Consider the following 22,207-nt stretch of genomic DNA (forward strand, 5'->3'; position numbering starts at 1 on the left):
TGAGATAACATGTCAGAACATACGTCACACAACCGTAAATAAATGTAGCCAATTAAGATATTATTTAATTATATTTCTTAATCATGTTTCTAGGTGAGAAAATAACACAACATAAATCAATTGTTATCATGTAATTTTAACATACCAGTCCAACTAAATTAATCGTTTAATTAGTGCATATGTACACATCATGCCATTATCATTAATTTAGCGGTCTAGTAATTCTAATCAAGTTTTAATAGTCAAACATGTTACAGAATTCATATTTAAACATATTCATTAGTATATCGAGTTTTGTAAAATTACGGAGGGATAGAAGAAGGCCGGGTTACCAAAGTTAGTGAAAAAAGTGAATGTGCTTATTAATCCGATTTATATATAATTAATCGTTATTAATAAAGTCACAAGTCCGTCTTAAATCCGTCATTAAAGCAAGAGAAGTCCAAGTCCGAATCTCGTCAAACAACCTTGCATTACAAATGGTCAAGTTAATAAGTCGGACCAAACCTGTATCACTTAAAAGGAAGTGACACCGATTATACGTGACATGAAAACTCATCAATCTCCAAATTGATTTAGGGATTTAGGTCACCAGAACTCACCCCAAACTGGTGATTCGTGCAGCCGTTCATGGCGAAGGACGACAACATCAACAATTAGTGACGACGGAAACGCTGACACTGGCGGTGGTAGTTTGAAGACAGAATAAGGAGAAACAGATCAGAAGGATCGAGACAAAAGAATAAAAGGAAGAAAGGAACAAGGAACGGAGACTTACGATGGTGGTGGCGCTTTGATGGCAACGAGGATGACGATGTGGGCACGTTTGATGATGGTAGAGGCGGAGGTGATTGGTGATGCTCGAAAACAGACGGGGAAAGAGAGCAACAAGACGGAGTATACAAGAATGAAGGGCAAAGAGTGAAGAGATGAGGAGGTCACGGAAGTTCGACTCGACTTACGGTAGTCTGCTATGTGCTTGGCGACCGACGATGGCGACGAACGACTGCGAGGGAGGTGATCTTTTGGCATTTGACAGAGGTGGTGTGGCAGACGGTTTCTGTTTTCGAGGTGGAGTGGTGGCGTATAGTGGTGGTCTGGCTTTGCACTTGGTGGTGAAGGTGAGTGACAAAGGTTCTCGGGTGGATTCAGAGGAGGTGTTCGAGAGGGTGAGGCGCGCGAGTTGTTTGATGACGGAGTCAGTCACGGTTCGGATTCGGGTAGCTATAAAGCATGGAGTAGAGCTGTTTGGTTGAGTTTAGAGCGACATTGGTATCGATTTATGGTTGCAGGTGTGGATCGTGGTAACAGAGGCGATATGCCATTGTTTCTGTTTTCGAAACATCGCAGAAACAGAGGGACAAGAGGACGAAGCGAAGTGCAGGTCAGTGCCGCAAATGGCGGTGGTTAAGGGTGCTCATGTCTGGCTCCGTGCACCAGCGGTAGTGAAAGCGGGTTAGAGTTAGAGGTGTTGGTGTGATTCGAGTCTTGGTATGAATCTGAGTAAGGAGGTGTGGTGTGGTGTTGTGTTGTGTGAGTCAGGCATGAGTGTTGGTTGGTAACAGAATCACTGTCGACTCGGTTCAGGTAGCTGTCACGAAGGTTAGAAATGGTGAGGCTAGTACAACGATTATTACAAGGTTGATGATCAAGATGATGGTAAGAGTGTAATGGTTGGTGTGGTTTGTGAGAGAGACATGTGGAGTTGTGAAATGGTAGTGACAAAGTTATAAGCAGAAGGGAAGACATACATGTGAATGTACAATAAGACACCTGAACTTGTAGTGATTTAGTGGTAAGACTATACACTACAGACTGAGCCAAATGTTTGGTACACCACATAATGAGTGAGATATCATATTTTTATTTAAGACAAGTTTTTGATTATAAGTAAAATGAACAAAATCATTTGTAAAAATGTATTTTATTAAATTTAAATTGAGAAGGAATTGAGATAAACACAACCTGATATAATTGGAAAATTATAAAGGTAGTTTTATTTGTAAATTAATCAAATTAATTTTAGCAGTTTAACACGGGGTGTTACATTAGTACCCCTTAAAGAGGTTTCGTCCTCGAAACTTGCAAATGAAGGTCGAATTTTAAAACAATCAACATTTTAAGTGGGATTAAAGTATAGTACCCCCTTCGAACGGTGTTATTTTTCTACATGGTGAAAGTGGAGTAATGAAATATAATTTGAGATATTTTTATTTGATTATGAAACTTCATTCGTGAAATTCGACATTCCAAAAATTAAAATGGTACTTGAAATTATTTGAAGAAATATAAAAGGTTTCAGACGATTGTCAAATATCACCTGGACAAATTTTTTTGAATCCGGTGGAGGAAAATGAAAGTTAACGAATATAATTTTTTTCAAAAAAAAAAAAAAAAAATCGATGACAAAGAGACCTATCAGGAAGAAAGGTAGACAAAATACATTGCACGGAAAAAGGTTCGATCAAATGAAGAGGAGATGCCCGAAGGGTTGGTGTAAATTAGACGGATATGAAAAGCGGCTGAAATTTCCGAGCACTTAAGCGGCATAAATATATATATACATGTGTCAGAATTTTAGAAGAGGGGAGAGGGTAAAGAGGAGTTAATGGAGGTATCGATGATACTATAAATAAGACAAGTTACAGTTCTATCATCGTTCATTCTTCTCTCTTTACTATTTTCAACGGATCCCTACACCACTCTACTCCTTTTTCCAACGTCACTGCTACAGTAGTCCATCCCTTATAAAACACCCAAATTCAAACATCTTACTTACTTAATTCCTTTTTCATAACCATCTTCCAAAATCCCAAAATTTCAAATCCAAAATCATTAATCATGGCTACTCCATGCGATGAGCTTAACGAGTCAGTTAAGAAGTCTCTCGATGAAGTGAAGACTCTGCTTAGTTGGTTAATGGTCCTCTTTTTTGTAATGGTTGCTTTTTTTGTAATGCTTGTGGTAAACCTATGTTAAGAAATTGCGTAACAACCCTAATCCAATAAAACGATGTTTTGACTAATACAGTGAAATCTTTTCTATTTCCAGCTTACAATATTCCTTACACTCGAATCCATATATTCATATGAGCAATTATACCTTAAAATCATAAAGTAAAAACCTCAAATTCTCACTAAGCAAACTAACTATGACATAATCCTTTAGTAAAGAAACTAAGTGGAAGGGAGTCATTTCCTTAACCCAATTAGTCATCAATTTAACTTGTCCTAAAATATGGGATTTATACCAATACCCGAAGTGGTTACTACGGAAACCATTTTATCCCGAAAATATGTACACTAAAATTAAATAATTGTGTACAATCAAGCTTCTCTTAAGAAAGTTTCTCTAACATGCTAGTCCCACAATAATAGTTGTCCTGACATTTTTAGACGTATTCATGTTCAGTTGTCGCCAAGTTGGAACTTGAATTTTGACCAAAAAAATTTCCACAAGTTCAAACAAACTCATCTTCAAATGTATGTTTGCTAAGCCACTAGCTCCATTATAAATAGGTGGTAAATCATGTCATATATCCCACAACTCTCTCTTCTTATAGATCTCCTTCGAATCTAATATACTTACACGAAATGTCTTTTACCATTGATGTTAATATAGTTAGGCACTATGAGAGTAAGATTGGGGACATAGTTCAACAAATTCCTCCATTTTTCATCCGACTAAAGGTAGTTCTTACTGAAGAAACTATTTGGAACCTACTAAGCCAAGCTCCAACATTAAGTCTCTTGGAAAACATACTATGGCAAGGACCCGACCCACATTTCTCTCCAATAACTCTGGCCGAGGAGGTTACCAAAGGTAAGTCCGACTCTATCATAATCTATGTGTAATATCACCTATTACGACAAGTTAATTATAATGAACTCAACTTACTTGTCCTGTTATAAAAATTATTCAGAAGAAAGGTGAAGAGTTAAAACAGCTAGAAGATGAGGTTGTGGAGATATGCAAGGTGCTTCAAAAGATCATGGTGTGGAAGACATTGGTTAATTTGTGCACTGGATGGGGAAGAATCTTTGTCGGCCCATAGAAGGATATTAAGCTCCTCGATATATACACCGTCCGAATGTTGGAGGAGGCTGAGGAAGAAGCGATGCAGGCGACCTCGCCATCTTTAGAAGACAGTTGTAACATTGGGGCTATGTTTTGTTAGGGTTAAAAACTTAATAAATAAAGCAACATGCTAAAATGTAGAATATAACACTTGTATTCCTTCCAATGTCATGAATCATCAAGTCTATCAATGCACTATTACCATGATATCCTTAAATCAAAACTTCCAATTCTCGTATATCCATTAGCATTACGACTTGTGTTCTATAACTCCTTTACACACTCAGTTGAGTCCCAAATTGTCATACATTTATTTCCAATAGATCATATTGTAGATACCTCATTTCTGCACCTCCCGCCAAACACTCGGTGATGATTGGGCCGAATGTTTGATACACGGAACGATTTATGATAGTGTATAAGTTTATCGTCAAGTGATAGCTAAAATACTTGTGTCTACCCCTTGGTTCTCATCAACGCGCCAATACGGTCGTTTTGACAGTAATTAGAGTTCATTTTGAGTCCGGGTAAAAAAACCGCTTCATTTTCTAATAAACCATTTAAAATGCCGAGTCGGAATATTCTAGAATATTCCGGATATTTATTCCATAATTCAATTTTATATCCTTTTGGTAATATATATCCCGAAAATCTTATTTTAAGGAATAAGGAAGTCGAGATCAACGCAATTCCATAACAGAAACGCGGAAATCTTTCTTCCGTAGGAGGAAACTTCTGGGAAAGGACGCAGCATCTGCTGCGCCTCTTCCAGAGTCGCAGTAACTGCTGTGCCTCTTCCCCAGCCCTTTTCTGCATATTTTCAGATCTTTTCGAGATTTTTTTCCAAAGTTTTAGTTATTCCATAATTCCTCCGTGTGATTAGTATAAATAGGGACCTTCGTTCCATATATTTCTCACGCGAGTGTCCGCCCTTCTCTTCTCCCTTTGCATTCTAAGACCGTGCTCTAAGATTATTGACGTCTACGTGCTTGATCAATCGACCACGTAAGCTCAGATCCTTCTGAGTACCAGTCACGTTGCATGACCGACCAATTTGACCAACTACACCTCAATTAATCAATCAATTTAATCTAAATCCTCTTACGAGGGCACTTTCATCATACATTCGAGTCGAGCAATCACTAAAACGTTGACTTAGTTAATCTTGTTTCGTCAAACATTTAAGTCTGAGGGTGTAAATCCCATCTTTTATTAGTGTTTTATTTTTGTACTAATTAATGTAAGATTTACGTCAAAAGTATGCTTAAAGCCGATTTCTAAAACCCTTTTGTTAAACTATTTTTACGGATTAACAGTAGGTAGACGTCGAGAAGAAACACAGCAACTGCTGCGCCTCTTTGAAGAGTCGCAGCATCTGCTGCGCCTCTTCCAGAGGCTGCCTCAGTTCCTGCTTTTCTTCTTCTTCCTCGCCTCTTTGTTAATTCATTCCTTTTCCTTTGTTCTTTTGTTTTCTTCTTACTCATTCGTACATAATAATCTTAGTACACATATTCATAAATATATCGCTTTAAATCCGACTTAAATCCCTTATAATCAATATTTGCGGGTTTTCATCATTAAATTAAACCCGGATTTTGGAGATTCGATTTGTTCATATTAAGTCTCTGGAATTCGACCTTTGTACATGTTTCATTGTTTATTTTCAGTTCATCAAGCCTTTCAATTAATAAGTGTAATCTAATTAATTTGAAGCTAGTTATAACCCGTCCTAATTCGTCCTAATTCGTTTTAATTCATTTTTATCGCTTTTATGACAATTTCATATGTAAATAATATGCTAAATCACTTTCATCTGAGTCAAATATCCAGAATCAACCATTAAACGTACCAACGAACATTAACGAATAGCAGTTGTGACTTCACAGCCAGAACTCACCTCAGAAACAGACGCAGTGACCACTGCGCCTCTTCCAAGGGACGCAACATTGCTGCGCCTATTCCGGGTTGATTTATGTCTCTGACATTAAGGAACATGGGTTTATCGCTCGATGAGATGAGCGGGTCTTAGGTGGGAACGGCTGCGGTCCCCCACTGACGGTGTGGAGTACCTGTTGCGATGGGTACTCTGGCAGGGCTACACACTTTAGTGTGTAGTCAGTTGTGTGGAGATTGATGATGGAGACTGGGGATTGATGTGTTGATTGAGCTGCTTGGTATTTGCTTCATGTTGGTTTGTATCGTGTAATTAAATCGACCCGTTTAAATGTTTTAAAAGCGTGGTGATCCATTCGGGAGTGGTGAGCGATTATTGAGCGGTATGATATGACGCGTATGGGATAGCCGGTATGAGTCATCACGTGGCAGTTAGAAGTCTTCCGCTGTGTCAGACGATGTTTTATAGCTTTGATAGTTTTAGCAGTAGACCGTCTGAGAACTTGTATTTCAGTTTTACAATTTTGGTTTTGAGCATGTAATCACTTTAAACTATATTGTTATTTAAATTATGTTTCTTCATTGTCATTTGATTATCATTGCCTCGGGTAACCGAGATGGTGACGTTCTTATACCTTAAGTGGTCCTGGTAAGGCACTTGGAGTATGGGGGTATCACAAAAACATTTGTGTAAATTATGTTCGGGAATTTAATATGGTTTTGTCACTGAATGTATATTATATAATATATGGTTTTTAATGAGTTTTATTATACACATGCTCAATGCTCAATGAAATAGTCTTCCATAGAGCTTAATTATAAATCCCACAGAGAACGTGGGGTTCCACTAAACAAAAAAAAGTTTTCCCACACCGTAAAAATAGGAACCAATATGAGCCCTCTAAAGAACCTGGCTTTTATACTATGTAGATTTGTAATTTTTGGTCTTCCATAATATTGTATTAGTATTAGTATTTTGTAATTATAATTCTTAAGAAATTATGATTTCTAATTGTATACAAATTAGGATTTTTTAATTTTTTATTGTTAGAAATATGTATTGATTAAAACATTTGTGTAAATTATGTTCGGGAATTTAATATGATTTTGTCACTGAATGTATATTGTATAATATATGGTTTTTAATGGGTTTTATTATACTCATGCTCAATGAAATAATCTTACATAGAGCTTAATTAAATCCCACAGAGAACGTGGGGTTCCATTCAACAAAAAAAAAAAAGTTTTTCCATACCTTAAAAATAGGAACCAATATGAGCCCTCTAAAGAACCTGGCTTTTATACTATGTAGATTTGTAATTTTTGGTCTTCTATAATATTGTATTAGTATTAGTATTTTGTAATCATAATTCTTAAGAAATTATGATTTTTAATTGTATACAAATTAGGATTTTGTAATTTTTTTGTGCTAGAAATATGTACTGATTAAAACATTTGTGTAAATTATGTTCGGGAATTTAGTATGGTTTTGTCACTGAATGTATATTGTATAATATACGGTTTTTAATGGGTTTTATTATACACATGCTCAATGCTCAATGAAATAATCTTCCATAGAGCTTAATTAAATCACACAGAGAATGTGGGGTTCCATTCAACAAAAAAAAAAAGTTTTTTCACATCTTAAAAATAGGAACCAATAGAAGCCCTCTAAAAACCTGGTTTTTATACTATGTAGATTTACCCAGAGTTTCATGCAATGTCTTTATTGTTTTATTTATTTTTTGTAGTAGTGTAGGTCTTTGGACGGTTGAAAATGTAATGGTTTTATCTTGATATTTTTCAAATCCTACCCACCCTAAAAATAATACTCCGTATAATTTGTACAGTACTCAACCAATATAACAATTTCTACTTAAGATTCCTCTTGACTTCTTTAACATGCTTAAGAAACAACTACATGTACGTTATTATTCCTTTCGTTGTGCACTTAGCAAATACAATAATAGTTGATAATTTTTTTTTATTTTCAAATTAATTTTTGTAACGTCATATTTTTTAAGACAATTCATAATCAAGTTGTTCTCTATATTTCAAAATAGAGAACGGTTACTCTATTTTTCAAAATAGAGAACAGTTAATAAGTTAGGAACGGTTATTTAACTTAACGTTTTTTTATAATTGTAGTGGTGGATCGCTAATTCAAACAACATATTTCCCCCAATTCATATCTTACCAAAAATAGAAACCTTATAGAAAAGCTTCACTCGTACAACTTGCTGCAAACTCATCAATATCAATACAAGATCAAGTGCGTGCTTAGTTTTTTGTATTTTTGATTTCTTTTATCTTTTTTATTTACCTTTATGTATTTGGATTATTTAAACGCCCAATATAATTAGGAGATTCTGATTTTAGATATCCTATAATAACTTGTATAATTGATTTTATGATAGTAATTGTTGAGGATTAATTTACTTTGATCAAGCTTAGATATTATTATGATTATGTGCGTAGTCCGTATTCTGGTTTGCGAAAAGTGGAAGACGAAACTTGATATCATATCCCTCTATCTTACAAATTACGTAAATTAATCTAATATTATCGTCGTTGTTTACGAATTTGGGTGGAAACTTGTATACATGTCCGTTGAATGATCGGAAGTAAGCAAAAGAGAAAGCACAGGACTTAAAGCTATAACAACTACTTTTGGAAGAAATAACTTTTTCGGAATAATATGTTGTTTGGTAAAATTAACAATGGTTATTAGTTATGGATGATTTTTTTTTTTTTGGGTGAACAATATTTTGATATAATTGTTTGTTTTTGTGATAAGAACAATATGGTTGCGTATCCTCCAATATGGCTTGTCAATTTGTCATAAGTAGATTTAACATCAAAAGGTTAACGGTGTTAAGTTTGACTATCTATATAGTTCAGATCCTTAATTGTAAAAAAAAAAAGACAAAGTTCAGGAACTAATGATTATGACTCTGTTTTTATTGAATTTGTTTTAATTGTTAGATATTTGAAAAGTTAGATATTTCTTAACATTATGAATCATAATTATATGAATCTGTTTTAATTGTTATTAAGACTTGTGTTTTTTGGTGTATAGGAATTTTATTTGTGTAGCTATCAAGACGGAAATCATAACAAATGATTTATTATTTGATTTTCTTGTAATTATATTCAAATTGTAATCTCTGTCTTCCATAATATTGTATTAGTATTAGTATTTTGTAATCGTAATTCTTAAGAAATTATGATTTTTAATTGTATACAAATTAGGATTTTGTAATTTTTTTTGTAAGAAATATGTATTGATTAAAACATTTGTGTAAATTATGTTCCGGAATTTAGTATGGTTTTGTCAATGAATGTATATTGTATATGATTATTTCATGGGAATAATCCATCTTATGGGTGCCCTGCAAATAACGCTCCAACCTATCAGTAATTCCAATTAAATCCGTCCTATCTCCCTTTCTTGCCATAACACTCTCGGAAGACGGGCAACCTGAAGAACAGGTCACCCTTGTAAATGACGCTAACAACTACAAGTAGACTGTTTTGAGACAGTCAATACCAAACCCCAACCACCGTCAACCACCACCCCACCATCATCGTCGACGGCCGCCAGAGACCTGACCCACACCTCAAACACGACTCCCCTACATCAACACTGTCACCTTTCAGTTTTTCACCACCAATTGAAACAACCGTCTCGATGTCGGAATTGAACTATCTACTGACAGTTCGCAACCCCATTATTCACACTCACCTTCTGTCATCGAACTCCATACGAATATATGTCGGGTTATAATTTATAAGCACCCTTATCACCAAAGGAAAACATAATAACGGGTTATAATCAGCACTCTCATCAGACTAAAGGATTATCATAATAACGGGTTATATGCTAGATCAATTGTATTAAAAAGTAATAACTTCTAACACTCTGCTGTTAATTATGAACACAAATACTGTATATTACTGTCGCACCAGAAAAATTACAAGTAAATAATATAATGTCGCGGAAAAATCACAATTACAATTAAAATAAAGAGGAAGTAGATGAATTATGGTTTAGAGGCATTGGCAGAGTCAGAGGTGTATTCTACTACTTGATTGTTGCGCTTGCGATGAGTTTCCTCAAGGAATTTAACTTTGGTAATAAACTCGTCTGCGCATTTTTTAATGAGTTTCCTTTGGTGATAACGGTGCTTATAAGTTATAACCCGTCATATATTTGAACCCATTTGATTCGCATTATTCCAAAGACCCAAAGTAGCTACCATAGTTCTGACCCAAATCTACCAACCCGGATGCAGCTCACAACTTCCTCTTAGAAAATCACTTCAAACTTCATTAGATCAATTCCTAAATCACCCTATTCAATTCACTAACACAAGCTCAACTTGCATCAAATTCGAACCAAATTAAGCCCAAAATTCCAAAGCAAATCAAAATTTTAATTTGTTCACATAATATTTTAAAAAAATTGTTGCTCTCTGCTCTCCGGCAACTCGTCGGAGTTCAGCGGAGGTGTGGCGGTGGTTTTGACGGTGGTGATTTTGGCGGTTGTTGAGTGGCGGTGATGGGCGAATGGGAGTTGTGATGATGGTGAAGGAGAATGTGGAAATGGAGAAGAAGAAGAAGATTGGTTATAAAAAGGAGGAAGTGAGTGGTGATGACCTAATGTAACCGGTCAAAAAATTGGGTAATTTTGTTCTGGGAAAAAAGGGGGATATGATGAATTTAATTGGAATTATTGATAGGATAGAGTGTTATTTGCAGGGCACCCATAGGATGGATTATTCCCATAAAATAATCCTATTGTATAATATATGGCTTTAATGGGTTTTATTATACACATGTGGTCGGACTCACTTGGAGCTTAATTTTCGGTTACTTGTCGTTAGGAGCACCTAGACCAAAACAATATTTATAACTTCACAAACAACTCTACTATTAGTAAAGAGGCAAGTAAAGGTCGGATCCCAAGGGACGGGTATTGATGTAGGATTTTCGATTGTAACCAGCGGTGTCTAGGGGTGTCACAATTTGGGTTGAGATAAGAAGATCACTAAACTAAATAGCAATAAAAGTAAACAAGCAAGATGATTAAAATAGAGTGTAAATAATTGATTAAAAGCACTAGGGTGTCATGGGTTCATAGGGGATGCATGGGAATTGATCATACAAACATATTCTCAAATTATAAGCAAGCAATTATTGTTGTGATAGGATCGAGTTGGTTTATATCTTACAATCCTAGGAAGGTTTGGGTCCCGGAGCCGAATCGATTAGATTGTACAACACCTACAAGTCGACTTAATCCTCCCTACTCAACTATATATGTATGGTCTAATGAGACTCGAGTTGGTTTATGTCTTACAAGTCTCATTGAAAAGGTAAGTGATGGGTAAAAAATGCAAGGATTCATAGGCTCGCATTTCATCAAACATAACATGTGCATAAGTTGAGATCACAACAAGCAAGCAAATAAATTATGAAAACATATTAAATTAAGCATGAATCATCCCCCATGTTGGTTTCCCCTAATTACCCATTAACCCTAGTTAAGGAAACTACTCACTCATTATCAAGTTTAACATGTTAACAAGGTTGTCAATCATATTAACAAAGCAAAACATGATAACGATGTTTGACCTAGAGATAGAGAGAGAAAGCCGTCTTCTCTAGGTTAAGGTAAATTTCGAGAGTTTCTTGATCAATGACAAGGAAATCTTCACGTTTAATCAATAACAAACATCGTAGATCAAGTTCTAAAATACAAGGTTCAATTACAATTAGAGAATTGAAACAAAAAATTATGAAAGGGCCGAATGATGAAGAAAGTTCTAAGACCAAAACTATCCTGGAAGTTGCAGGCATTCCTGAGATGCCTTTGGATGATGTGCTTGTTGAAGATATTGATGAATCTGATTCTGATAGGGATGATATCTCTGAGGGGGCATGGTTTCAGCGACATGGGAAGAAGATTCTGCAAGTCATAGAAGATGATCCCAATGACATGCTTCATCTATCAGAGGATGATGTCCATGAGGAATTAGATTACTGGCAGAAGGCAGTCTATGGCTTCATAGTCGGGGCAAACCCTCCTTGGCAGATTCTTGAAGGATTCCTGTAAAGAATATGGAAGTCATACACATTAGATAAGATTTTTTTTTACCTAATGGAGTCTTTCTTGCTCATTTCAAAACAGAGGAGATGAAACAAAAGGTACTCAATAGTGGTTACTTTTTGTTTGATAATAAGCCTATGGTCATCAAACCATGGGTACTAGACATAGAATTAACTAAGGAAGATGTTAAAAATGTTCCTGCTTGGATTAGATTTCAAGATTTACCACTTAAGTTTTGGGGTAAAGGTCTTCCTAAGATAGCTAGCCTGATTGGAAAATATGTTAAGAGTGATACACCAACTGAATTGAAGACTAGACTTGGTTTTGCCAGGGTTATGGTGGAGTTACAATTGGGTCAAAAGTTCCCATCTTCAGTCAGGTTTATGGATGAGAAGAATAAAATGGTTACAGTTAAGGTTGAGTATGAATGGAAGCCTATTGTTTGTACTAATTGTAATCAGTTAGGCCATGATAAAGGTCAGTGCAGGAAAGGAAGGAAGAGTGTATCACACAAACCTGTAAGAAAGGAGTGGAGGCTTGTGAAGAAAGCATCCCAGGTAGTTCAGGCAGTACCCTTGGTTGTTACTCAAACTCCTGATCCTGAAACTCCTACAAAAATATATAAAGTTACAGTGGATGAAGAAATAGAAAAAACGCCAGAGGTAGGACTGACAGGAGACAATAAAGGATCTTTATCTCCTGTTAGACTCAAGCCTACTGAAGCCTCCAGGGCCATACATGTATCCCCTTCTTATATGGAAGTTCTCAGTGGATCAAAGTCTCCCAAGTCAGGCATTGGTATCAATGGTAATGTTATTCCCAACCATGTTCCCTGATGAATATTGGGTTTTGGAATGTGAGGGGGATGAATAGGGAGGGGAAGCAAAGGGTTGTAAATAATTTCTTAATAGCAAATAATGTGGGCCTTTTTGGCTTACTGGAAACTAAAATCAAGTCTAGAAATTTGAATAAATCCTTGAATAATATATTCAAGGACTGGAGTGTAACAACAAATAATGCATATCATAAAGGAGGCAGGGTGTGGGTTCTTTGGAACCCAACTTATTTTGAGATTCATTTGTTGGAGTATGATGCACAATTCATTCATATAAGGTAGATGAATAAAGTCACTCTGCAGCATTTTTACTTCACTGTAGTTTATGCTTTTAATGGGATTCAGGAAAGAGAGAATTTATGGTTGAAATTACAAGATATTTCCAATAAACAGCAAGGATCTTGGGCCATTGGGGGTGATTTCAACTGTGTGCTACAACCTAATGAGAGATTAGGAGGTGATTTTAATGTTGCTGCTGCTGAACCTTTTCAGAATTGCCTTGATGTATGTCAAGTAATGGATATTCAAGCTTCATGAGCCTTTTTTACTTGGAATAACAAGCAGCCCCCTGAAACCAGAATTTATAGCAGGTTGGACAGGTTTTTTGTTAATCAAGAGTGGTTAGATGCCTTCCCTGGTTTTTATGCCAACTTTCTCCCTGAAGGTACTTTTGATCACAATCCTTGTATTGTTAAGTCTGGTACTAATGATCAGAAATGTAACCGGCCATTCAAGTACTTCAATATGTGGAGTTCATCTCCTAAGTTTCATGAAATTGTGCATGATACTTGGAATCAACATATCTATGGGACTATTATGTATAGAGTGGTCAGAAAGTTGAAGCTTTTGAAAACTGAGTTAAAGCAGCTGAATAGAACTTATTTCTCTGATATTGAAAACAAAGCTGATCTTACTTTGACTAGGTTGCATCATATTCAACAACAACTTGTGCTATAACCAGGTAATTCAGCTCTTATCCAACAAGAGTTAGAGGTGAGTAAGATAGCTCAGGAATTTCAGGAGGCAAAAGTGGCATTCCTCAGGCAAAAAGCAAAGGCTCATTGGCTCTCTGAAGGGGATTTAAATACAGCTTACTTTCATGGTCTGATAAAGTCAAGAAGAAATAAAAATTTTGTTCATCAAATTTTGGATCATAAGAATAACCTTCATTCAGATCAGGAAGGGATTCAGCAGGCTTTTTTGAACTATTATCAGATGCTACTGGGCTCAAAAAATGATACTAGAGAAGTTAGGAAAGCTATTGTCAGGAAAGGAAGAACTTGTACTGAGCAACATATACAAATCCTAATGGCTCATGTGTCTTCTGAGGAGATCAAGGACATCATTTTCCATATACCTGATGATAAAGCACCTGGCCCAGATGGATATTCTAGTAGATTTTTCAACGATTCCTGGGAGACTATTGGGGTTGAGGTAACTCAAGCAATCAAGGACTTCTTTATCTCTGGCAGAATGCTCAAGCAGCTAAATACTACCCTTATTACCCTCATCCTTAAGACTGAGAGGCCTACTTCTGTTTTGCAGTATAGGCCAATAGCTTGTTGCAATGTTATTTACAAATGCATCTCAAAAATCCTCTGCAACAAAGCTAGCTAGTGTTTTGCACGATCTAATTTCTCCTAATCGGGGTGGTTTTGTCAAAGGAAGAAGCATCATGGAGAATATTTTAATTTGTCAAGACATTATTAAGCTTTATGAGAGGAGATCTGTTTCTCCTAGGTGCTTAATTAAGATGGATTTACAAAAAGCCTATGATACTATTGAGTGGGAATTTCTGAGACAAATGCTCAAAGCCTTAAAAATCCCTGCCCAATTCAGACACTGGATCATGCAATGTGTTACATCTGCCTCATACTCTCTTAATCTCAATGGTAATATCTTTGGTTTTTTTCATGGGTGTAGCGGCTTGAGACAGGGGGATCCCCTGTCTCCTTTATTGTTCACAGTTTGCATGGAATATTTAACTAGGTTGCTGGCTCACACAACAAAGGTTCCTGAATTCAAACACCACCCCCTGTGTAAAACCCGAAATTTGACCCATTTAATGTTTGCAGATGACCTTCTTCTTTTCTGCAAAGGGGATGTGCCCTCTATGATGCTTATTCTTAGAACTTTCTCTACGTTCTCCAATACTTCAGGTCTAAGGATGAGCAGTGGGAAGTCTAATGTATACTTCAATGGTGTAGCAGATGGTGTTAAAAATGATATCAAACAGATATCAGGGCTAGTTGAGGGCACCTTACCCTTCAGGTATCTAGGGCTCCCCATTAAAACTACTAGACTCAATGCCACTGACTGCAAACCTCTTATAGACAAAGTGGTTAATAGAATTAAAGGGTTAGGGACTAGGAAGCTATCCTATGCTGGCAGACTGGTCCTTATCAAATCTGTCCTTAAAACTCTCCATAACTACTGGGCCACTATGTTCATCCTACCCAGTGTTGTCATCTCTAGAATAGAAAGTATATGCAGGAATTTTCTATGGGATGGAGGAGTAGATTTTCTAAGGGCCCCTTTGGTTTTCTGGAAGAAAGTGTGCAAGCCTAAGCAGGAAGGGGGGTTGGGATTGAAAGATGATGTCTTGTGGAATAAAGCTGCTGTGGGTAAGTTAGTGTGGTGGATTGCCTTGAAGTCTGATCATTTGTGGGTTAGGTGGATAACTCATATCTATCTAAGGGGGCAGAATTGGCATACTTATAAGCCTCATGCCTACACTAGCTGGTACTGGAGGAAAGTGTGCCAAATCAGAGACATCTTTGAGGAAGCACTCTAACAACAACTTTGGTCTGGGCATATAGGACGTGAATACACCATAGCCAAGGGTTATGAATGGTTAAGAGAGAAAGGAGACAAAGTCCAATGGAGTGCCTTAGTCTGGAATAAATGGTCAATCCCAAAGCATAGTTTTCTGGTGTGGATTATCAACACGGGAATATGAACACAAATGCTAAGCTACTCAGATTAGGGATCAGGGACGATGATACCTGCTTCCTCTGTGGTCAGGATCAGGAGACTCTTGAACATTTGTTTTTCGCCTGTAGATATAGTAGGGAGGTCCTTGCTCTGGTACGGGCTCGTACTGGAATCAAGATCCCGCAGACTAACATTATGGGGTGGAGGTTGAGTAAAAGAGGGACTAAGGAAGATAAAGGAGTAATGAATGCTGTGATTAATGCATGTATTTACCTTATTTGGCAGCAAATAAACTCCTGCAGAATTGATGAATGCGTGTTGAGACCGTCCAAGCTTGTGCAACAGCTCATTCAGGACTTGAAGATCCGTTTCTTCACTCTGATCAAAGGAAATGGAGATGGTGGTGAATATGTTAGGAAAATTATGGCTGGAGATGAAGGTGCATCCTAATGACGAAAGGAAGAAGATGACTCTCTCTGTGATTGATGAAGACGATGATATCATTTCTAGGGTTATCTGAATTTGGGGTTTTTCTGTTTTTGTTTCCAATTTGTTTTTGTTGTCGGTTGGGCTATGAATTGGGCTTACCTTTTCAGCCTAGGCGGTCCGGATAATTGGGCCGTGTTTGGCTCATTTGTATCCATGTATGGTGACGATTGCATATATATATATATATATATATATATATATATATATATATATATATATATATATATATATATATATATATATATATATATATATATATATATATATATATATATATATATATATATACGACTTACATTTTACCAAAAAAAAAAAGTAAAACATGATGAATAAATGAAGATGATTAACAATAATTAAAAAGGGATTAAGAGAATTATACCTAATAATGATTCCAAAATAAAGCAAAGAATAATAAAGTACTTGATGAATGATTGGAAGGTTGTCAATCTCCCAATAATAACCCAAATAATCTTCAATTACCCAAAATAAAAGATGAACAAAAGAGAAATTAAGGAATGAGATTCGTATTAAGACTTGATTAGAAGTTGATTACAAGATTAAAGAGAGATTAGAATGATATAAACTACACTAAAGATTGATAAGAAGAACATGATTAATCTAATTAGACTAATGGGGTATTTATAGTGGGGATTAGGTACACAAATTAGGGTTTACTAAGGGCTTAAATGACGATTAAGTCCTTGAGGAATCGTGTAATACTCCGTATTTATAAGTCTTGGGGTACTCTATAGAGTAGCCCTTACTCTGTCGAGTAAGGGTAAGTTGCGAAATAAAATAGTTTCTGACCTGTTGGGTACTCGATCGAGTAGCTGGGGTACTCGATCGAGTAAGGGGGTACTCGATCGAGTACCTTGGGTACTCGATCGAGTGTCCGGTTTTACGGGGAGTTTTCTCGGGTTTTGTTAATTATGCGATTAAGGTATTTAAACATAATCGTCATTGTTTTAAATCACTTTTACAAAACCTAAAACCCTGTTTAGAGAGAAAGCGACGATTCATCTTCCTAATCGCATTCGTAGCAATTCCCGGAGTTCAGACGGTCAGTTCTTGTCGTAATTCGTATCGTTGAGTTCCTTGCGTCGAGGGTAAGCTTTTAATATAATTTTTATAATGTTTTGTTAAGTTTGGTTAAACCCTAATTTATAGATTGGGGGTTTTGGTGTGTAGTTTGTGATGTGTAGTCTATATGTGTTATATGATAGGAGGAGGGTTCGTAGAAGAGGCTTTTTGACTCATTTGATGACCGTCTGGATCGTTGTGCTTCCGGGTAGGATTTCCTACTCAGTATTAGTCCCATAATGGGATATTGGTGATGTGCTGTATTTGGTTGTTTGATATAATGATTGTACTGTGTTTGTGGTTGTGATTGCTATTGATGGTTCTCGAGATGCGTTCTCGGCTGAGTGGGGTCACTTGCGGGAGTGACTTCACGCCCTAGTTTCGCCCTTCGTGGAACCCGCCACGGAAGGGGATGTGCACATTAATGGGACAGGGTTATCGCTCGTATGATGAGCGGGGCTTAGGTGGGAACGGCTGCGGTCCCCACTGGCGTAATGGGTCCAAAGTGGACGATCGAGTATTGAGATGATGGGAATTGGTTGGTGGTGTGTGTGTGTGTGTGTGATTCGTTTATCTGTTTGTCTTATTATTGTTATCTATATTGATTGTGTGATTAGTACTGACCCCGATGTTGTTTTGAAAACCTGCGGTGATCCATTCGGGGATGGTGAGCAGATATTGAGCAGGTATTGAGATGAGTACTGGGATAGCTGGGATGCCACGACATGATGATAGGAGTCTTCCGCTGTAGCCTTTAGTTTGTTTACATTTCAGTTAGACAGTCGTTTGAGAATAATGTATCGTACTTTAAGTTGGTTTCATGGATTGTAACTATTCGTTAAACTATTTATAATAAACGTTGTTTCTTTATTGTTGTTTGATTATCATTGCCTCGGGTAACCGAGATGGTAATGTCTTCATACCTGAGTGGTCCTGGTAAGGCACTTGGAGTATGGGGGTGTTACAAATGGTATCAGAGCAACGATCCTGAAACCTGTAACCAATGAACTTAATGAACATAGGGAGTCAATTAAAATGAACCCGGGGTAAAAGTTGTAGGAGCTAGTGCAAAGGCTTGGGAGACGTCCTAAAGTCGCGGGGGTCGCCCTACAACTTTGAACCGGTCACATGGGGGAAGTGTTTGTCGAGTCGTATGTGTGTTTGGTTAACTTGTTTACAAATGTGATGGAATGTGTTGATTGTTGGATGTTCGAATTGGAAGTTGAGGAGGTGAAAGAAAAGTGATGATATATATAGAAACTGTTGATGAAATGATAGCATGTTGAATGTTTTACAACGTGGCAATTAATAGCATGATTGTTATGATATAATACGTGATTTATAAAGTTTAGCATGTTAGCATATGACGTAACATGCGGGTAGCTTTTACGAATTAGTGTTACTCGATCGAGTGAGACTGACTCGATCGGGTGGGTTTTTGGCGATTTTGAGTTCAGAATCGAGTTTTGGGGCACTCGATCGAGTAACTATGGGTACTCGATCGAGTAGGGGGTCACTCGATCGAGTAGCCTAGATACTCGATCGAGTAGGAAAGAGATCAGAAGGTCTGTTTGGTTCTGGAGTTTGGGTACTTGATCGAGTACGTGGGGCACTCGATCGAGTAGCCCGTTACTCGATCGAGTGTGTTTGGGAACTCGATCGAGTGGGTTTCGGGCAGCGTGTTTTCGTGTTTTGAGGTTTAGTACGTGTGTTTATGTTTACCCCTTTCTTATATAGCTTCAAGATGCCGCCCAAGAGAACTGCTTTGTACGCGAGAGCTGAGCTTATGACCGCGGATGACATCGTTAAGATGTTAGAGCACCAGGATGCTCTTACTGAGACCCTGAAGAGAGTGAATGAGGACAAGGATAAGAGTAAGGAGAAGGAGGTTGATCATTCTAAAATCAGCCTCTATATTGCGAGGTTTAACCCGAAAGAGTACAAGGGAGTTGGGGAGCCTAATCTGCTTGATAGTTGGCTGAGAGAGATAAAGAACATCTTAGATTTGGTTCATTGTCCTGATGAGATGAGAGTGGAACAGGCTGCGTTCTATCTGAGGGAGGCAAAAGGCAAGTGGTGGGATTCGGTGAAGGTGAGTGCTAAGGAGATATACACCAACCAAGGCTTACCTGCTATACCTTGGGAGGAGTTTCGTAGGGTGGTGAGGAAGGAGTTAAACCGGAGCATGTAAGGAGTAAGTTGAGGGAAGAGTTTGATAAGTTTAAGATGACCGTTGAGATGTCGGTAGCCAAGTACTACGGACAGTTCAATGAGAAGTCCGGTATCCGAGGATATGGGTTTGAGTGAGGAGAACCTGGCATTGAGGTTTGAGAGAGGGTTGACTACCACGATTATGGATAAGTTACCTGTGGGAATCCTTACCGATGTTAAGGAAGCTTATGAGAGAAGTGGAAGAGGCGAGAGGTTGGTGGAGATGGCTCGGGAGAGGTCGGGTGGTGAGAAGAGGAAGTCGAGAGCGAGGGTGGTGGCCAATCGAATCACAAGAAAGGCAACCACAATCGATCTAAAGGATTTTCTTCCGGGTCCGGGTTTAGTCTTTGGGCTTCCTTTGGGCGTGGCCGTGGGAGTGTGAGTAATAGTTGGGGAGTGACTGCTTTGGTTGTGGTGGCGTAGGCCACAAGAGACATGAGTGCACGAGTGCACCAGGATCTTTCGAGAGACTCGCACGAGCTTCGCGAGCAATGGACCCACTGGATCATGGCCAAATCGGGAAGTCGAGTTACCGAGTGGAGGCAACCGCAACGGCGGTAATTCTTATCGAAAAACACCGACGAACAACAACAACAATCAAGGGTCGGGTGCTAAGCCGACCGCATCAGCAAGATCTTGTCCGGGGAGGTGGACGAGAAGACCGATGGCAAGTTATTCATGATGGAGAAGAAGGCGGTGAGGAAGATGTGCACGTTATCACCCGGTACATTCCTTGTTAATGGTATTCCTACGTTTGTTTTGTTTGATTCGGGGGCTTCTCAGTCGTTTGTGTCTTCGAGTCATGTAAAACAGTTGGGTTTGAGAGTATATGAGTCTGTTAGTGAGCAAGTTTTCATACCTTCGGGTGAGTCTGTATCGTGTGGGAGGTTGTTTAGAGATGTATCCTTGATAGTTGGGCAAGTCGATTTCCTTGTAGACTTGCTAGAGTTTCCTTTTAACGGTTTTGAGATGATAGTTGGGATGGATTGGTTAGGAAAGTATAAAGCTAAGATAGATTGTCATCAAAAGAAAGTGTCCTTAAGAGGTCCAAAGGGTGTTAGTGTGTCTTACCGTGGGTTTCTAGTCAAACCCAAAGTTAAGTTGATTCAGCTATTACATTGAAGTCTTATCCGAGGAAGGGATGTCCCTCGATCTTGTGCCATGTGAGAGATGACCGGATAGAGATTCCGACGATTGATGAGATACCGGTGGTGGGAGAGTTTGCGAGATGTTTTTCGAGAGGAGATTCCGGGTTGCCACCGAAGAGGAGATAGATTTCACCGTAGAGTTGAAGCCGGGGACGGGGCCAATCTCTAAGGCACCGTACCGTATGGGTCCTAAGGAGATGGAGGAACTTAGGAAGCGGTTGGATGATTTGATAGAGAAGGGATACATTAGACCAAGTGTATCGCCTTGGGGAGCACGAGTTCTTTTCGTGAAGAAGAAAGATGGGAGCTTGAGGTTGTGCATAGATTACGGGGGAGCGAACCGTGTGACGATAAAGAACAAGTATCCTTTGCCAAGGATAGATGACCTGTTTGATCGGTTGAGTGGTGCAACGGTCTTTTCTAAGATCGATTTGAGGTCGGGGTACCATCAGGTGAAGATTAGAGAGGTGGACATACCAAAGACGACTTTCACGTCAAGGTATGGTCATTATGAGTATGTGGTGATGCCGTTTGGGTTGTCTAATGCGCCGGCGGTGTTTATGGATTTGATGAATAGAATCTTCAGACAGTTCTTGGACCAATTTGTAGTGGTGTTTATCGATGATATCTTAGTCTACTCTAAGACTAAGGAGGAGCATGAGGAGCATCTGAGGATCGTGTTGCAGACTTTGAGGGATCATGAGTTGTATGCTAAGTTGTCCAAGTGTGAGTTCTGGTTAGAGAAAGTTGCTTTTAAGGGCATGTAATCTCTAAAGATGGGGTATTTGTGGATCCGCGAAGATTGAGGCGGTGACAAAGTGGGAAGCAGAAGAATGTTCTTTGAGGTTAGGAGTTTCTTGGGTTTATTTGGATACTACGGACGGTTCGTGAAAGATTTCTCCAAGATAGCTAGACCGATGACAGCGTTGATGAGGAAGGAGAACAGGTTTCGTTGGGATGAGAGTTGTGAGACGGCGTTCCAAACATTAAAGGAGCGTTTGACCACAACTCCTGTCCTCGCATTGCCTGAAGGAAGCGAGAATTTCGAGGTTTATACAGATGCCTCGAAGAATGGGCTGGGATGTGTGTTGATGCAGAATGGTAAAGTGATTGCCTATGCTTCTAGGCAGTTGAAGCCTTATGAGGAGAACTACCCTACTCATGATCTGGAGTTGGGTGCAGTGGTGTTTGCTCTCAAGATTTGGAGACATTACCTTTATGGAGCAATCTTTAAGGTATTTTCTGATCACAAGAGTCTTAAGTACATCTTCACGCAGAAGGAGTTGAACATGAGACAGAGGAGGTGGATGGAGTTGATTGGCGATTACGACATGGAAATCATCTACCATGAAGGGAAGGCCAATGTTGTTGCTGATGCTTTGAGTAGGAAGAGTGTACATTCCTTGTGTACGGCTCTATCTTTGATGA

At 38.2% G+C, this 22,207-nt stretch overlaps 2 protein-coding genes across 2 annotated transcripts; both read left to right on the forward strand.

Moving 5' to 3' along the window:
* Nucleotides 1-12,168: 12,168 nt before the first annotated feature.
* Nucleotides 12,169-14,534, forward strand: LOC141651893 (uncharacterized). Its single transcript, XM_074459585.1, has 4 exons — nucleotides 12,169-12,889; nucleotides 13,240-13,421; nucleotides 13,482-13,581; nucleotides 13,879-14,534. The coding sequence occupies exons 1-4, from the start codon at nucleotides 12,169-12,171 to the stop codon at nucleotides 14,532-14,534; spliced, it is 1,659 nt and encodes a 552-aa protein (XP_074315686.1).
* A 1,338-nt stretch (nucleotides 14,535-15,872) lies between these two features.
* LOC141651894 (uncharacterized) lies at nucleotides 15,873-16,301 on the forward strand. The gene has a single exon (XM_074459586.1). The coding sequence runs from the start codon at nucleotides 15,873-15,875 to the stop codon at nucleotides 16,299-16,301; it is 429 nt and encodes a 142-aa protein (XP_074315687.1).
* The last annotated feature ends 5,906 nt before the right edge of the window (nucleotides 16,302-22,207 follow it).

Source organism: Silene latifolia, chromosome 4, assembly GCF_048544455.1.
Source record: "Silene latifolia isolate original U9 population chromosome 4, ASM4854445v1, whole genome shotgun sequence".
NCBI lineage: Eukaryota > Viridiplantae > Streptophyta > Magnoliopsida > Caryophyllales > Caryophyllaceae > Silene > Silene latifolia.

Bases quoted from the DNA above. Each gene is read 5' to 3' on its own strand.
- LOC141651893 (XM_074459585.1), top strand. From the start codon at position 12,169: ATGAAACAAAAGGTACTCAATAGTGGTTACTTTTTGTTTGATAATAAG. The intron at 12,890-13,239 runs GTAATGTTATTC...ACTTCACTGTAG, and splicing joins GTCAGGCATTGGTATCAATG to TTTATGCTTTTAATGGGATT. The intron at 13,582-13,878 runs GTACTTTTGATC...TGCTATAACCAG, and splicing joins TGCCAACTTTCTCCCTGAAG to GTAATTCAGCTCTTATCCAA.
- LOC141651894 (XM_074459586.1), top strand. From the start codon at position 15,873: ATGAACACAAATGCTAAGCTACTCAGATTAGGGATCAGGGACGATGAT.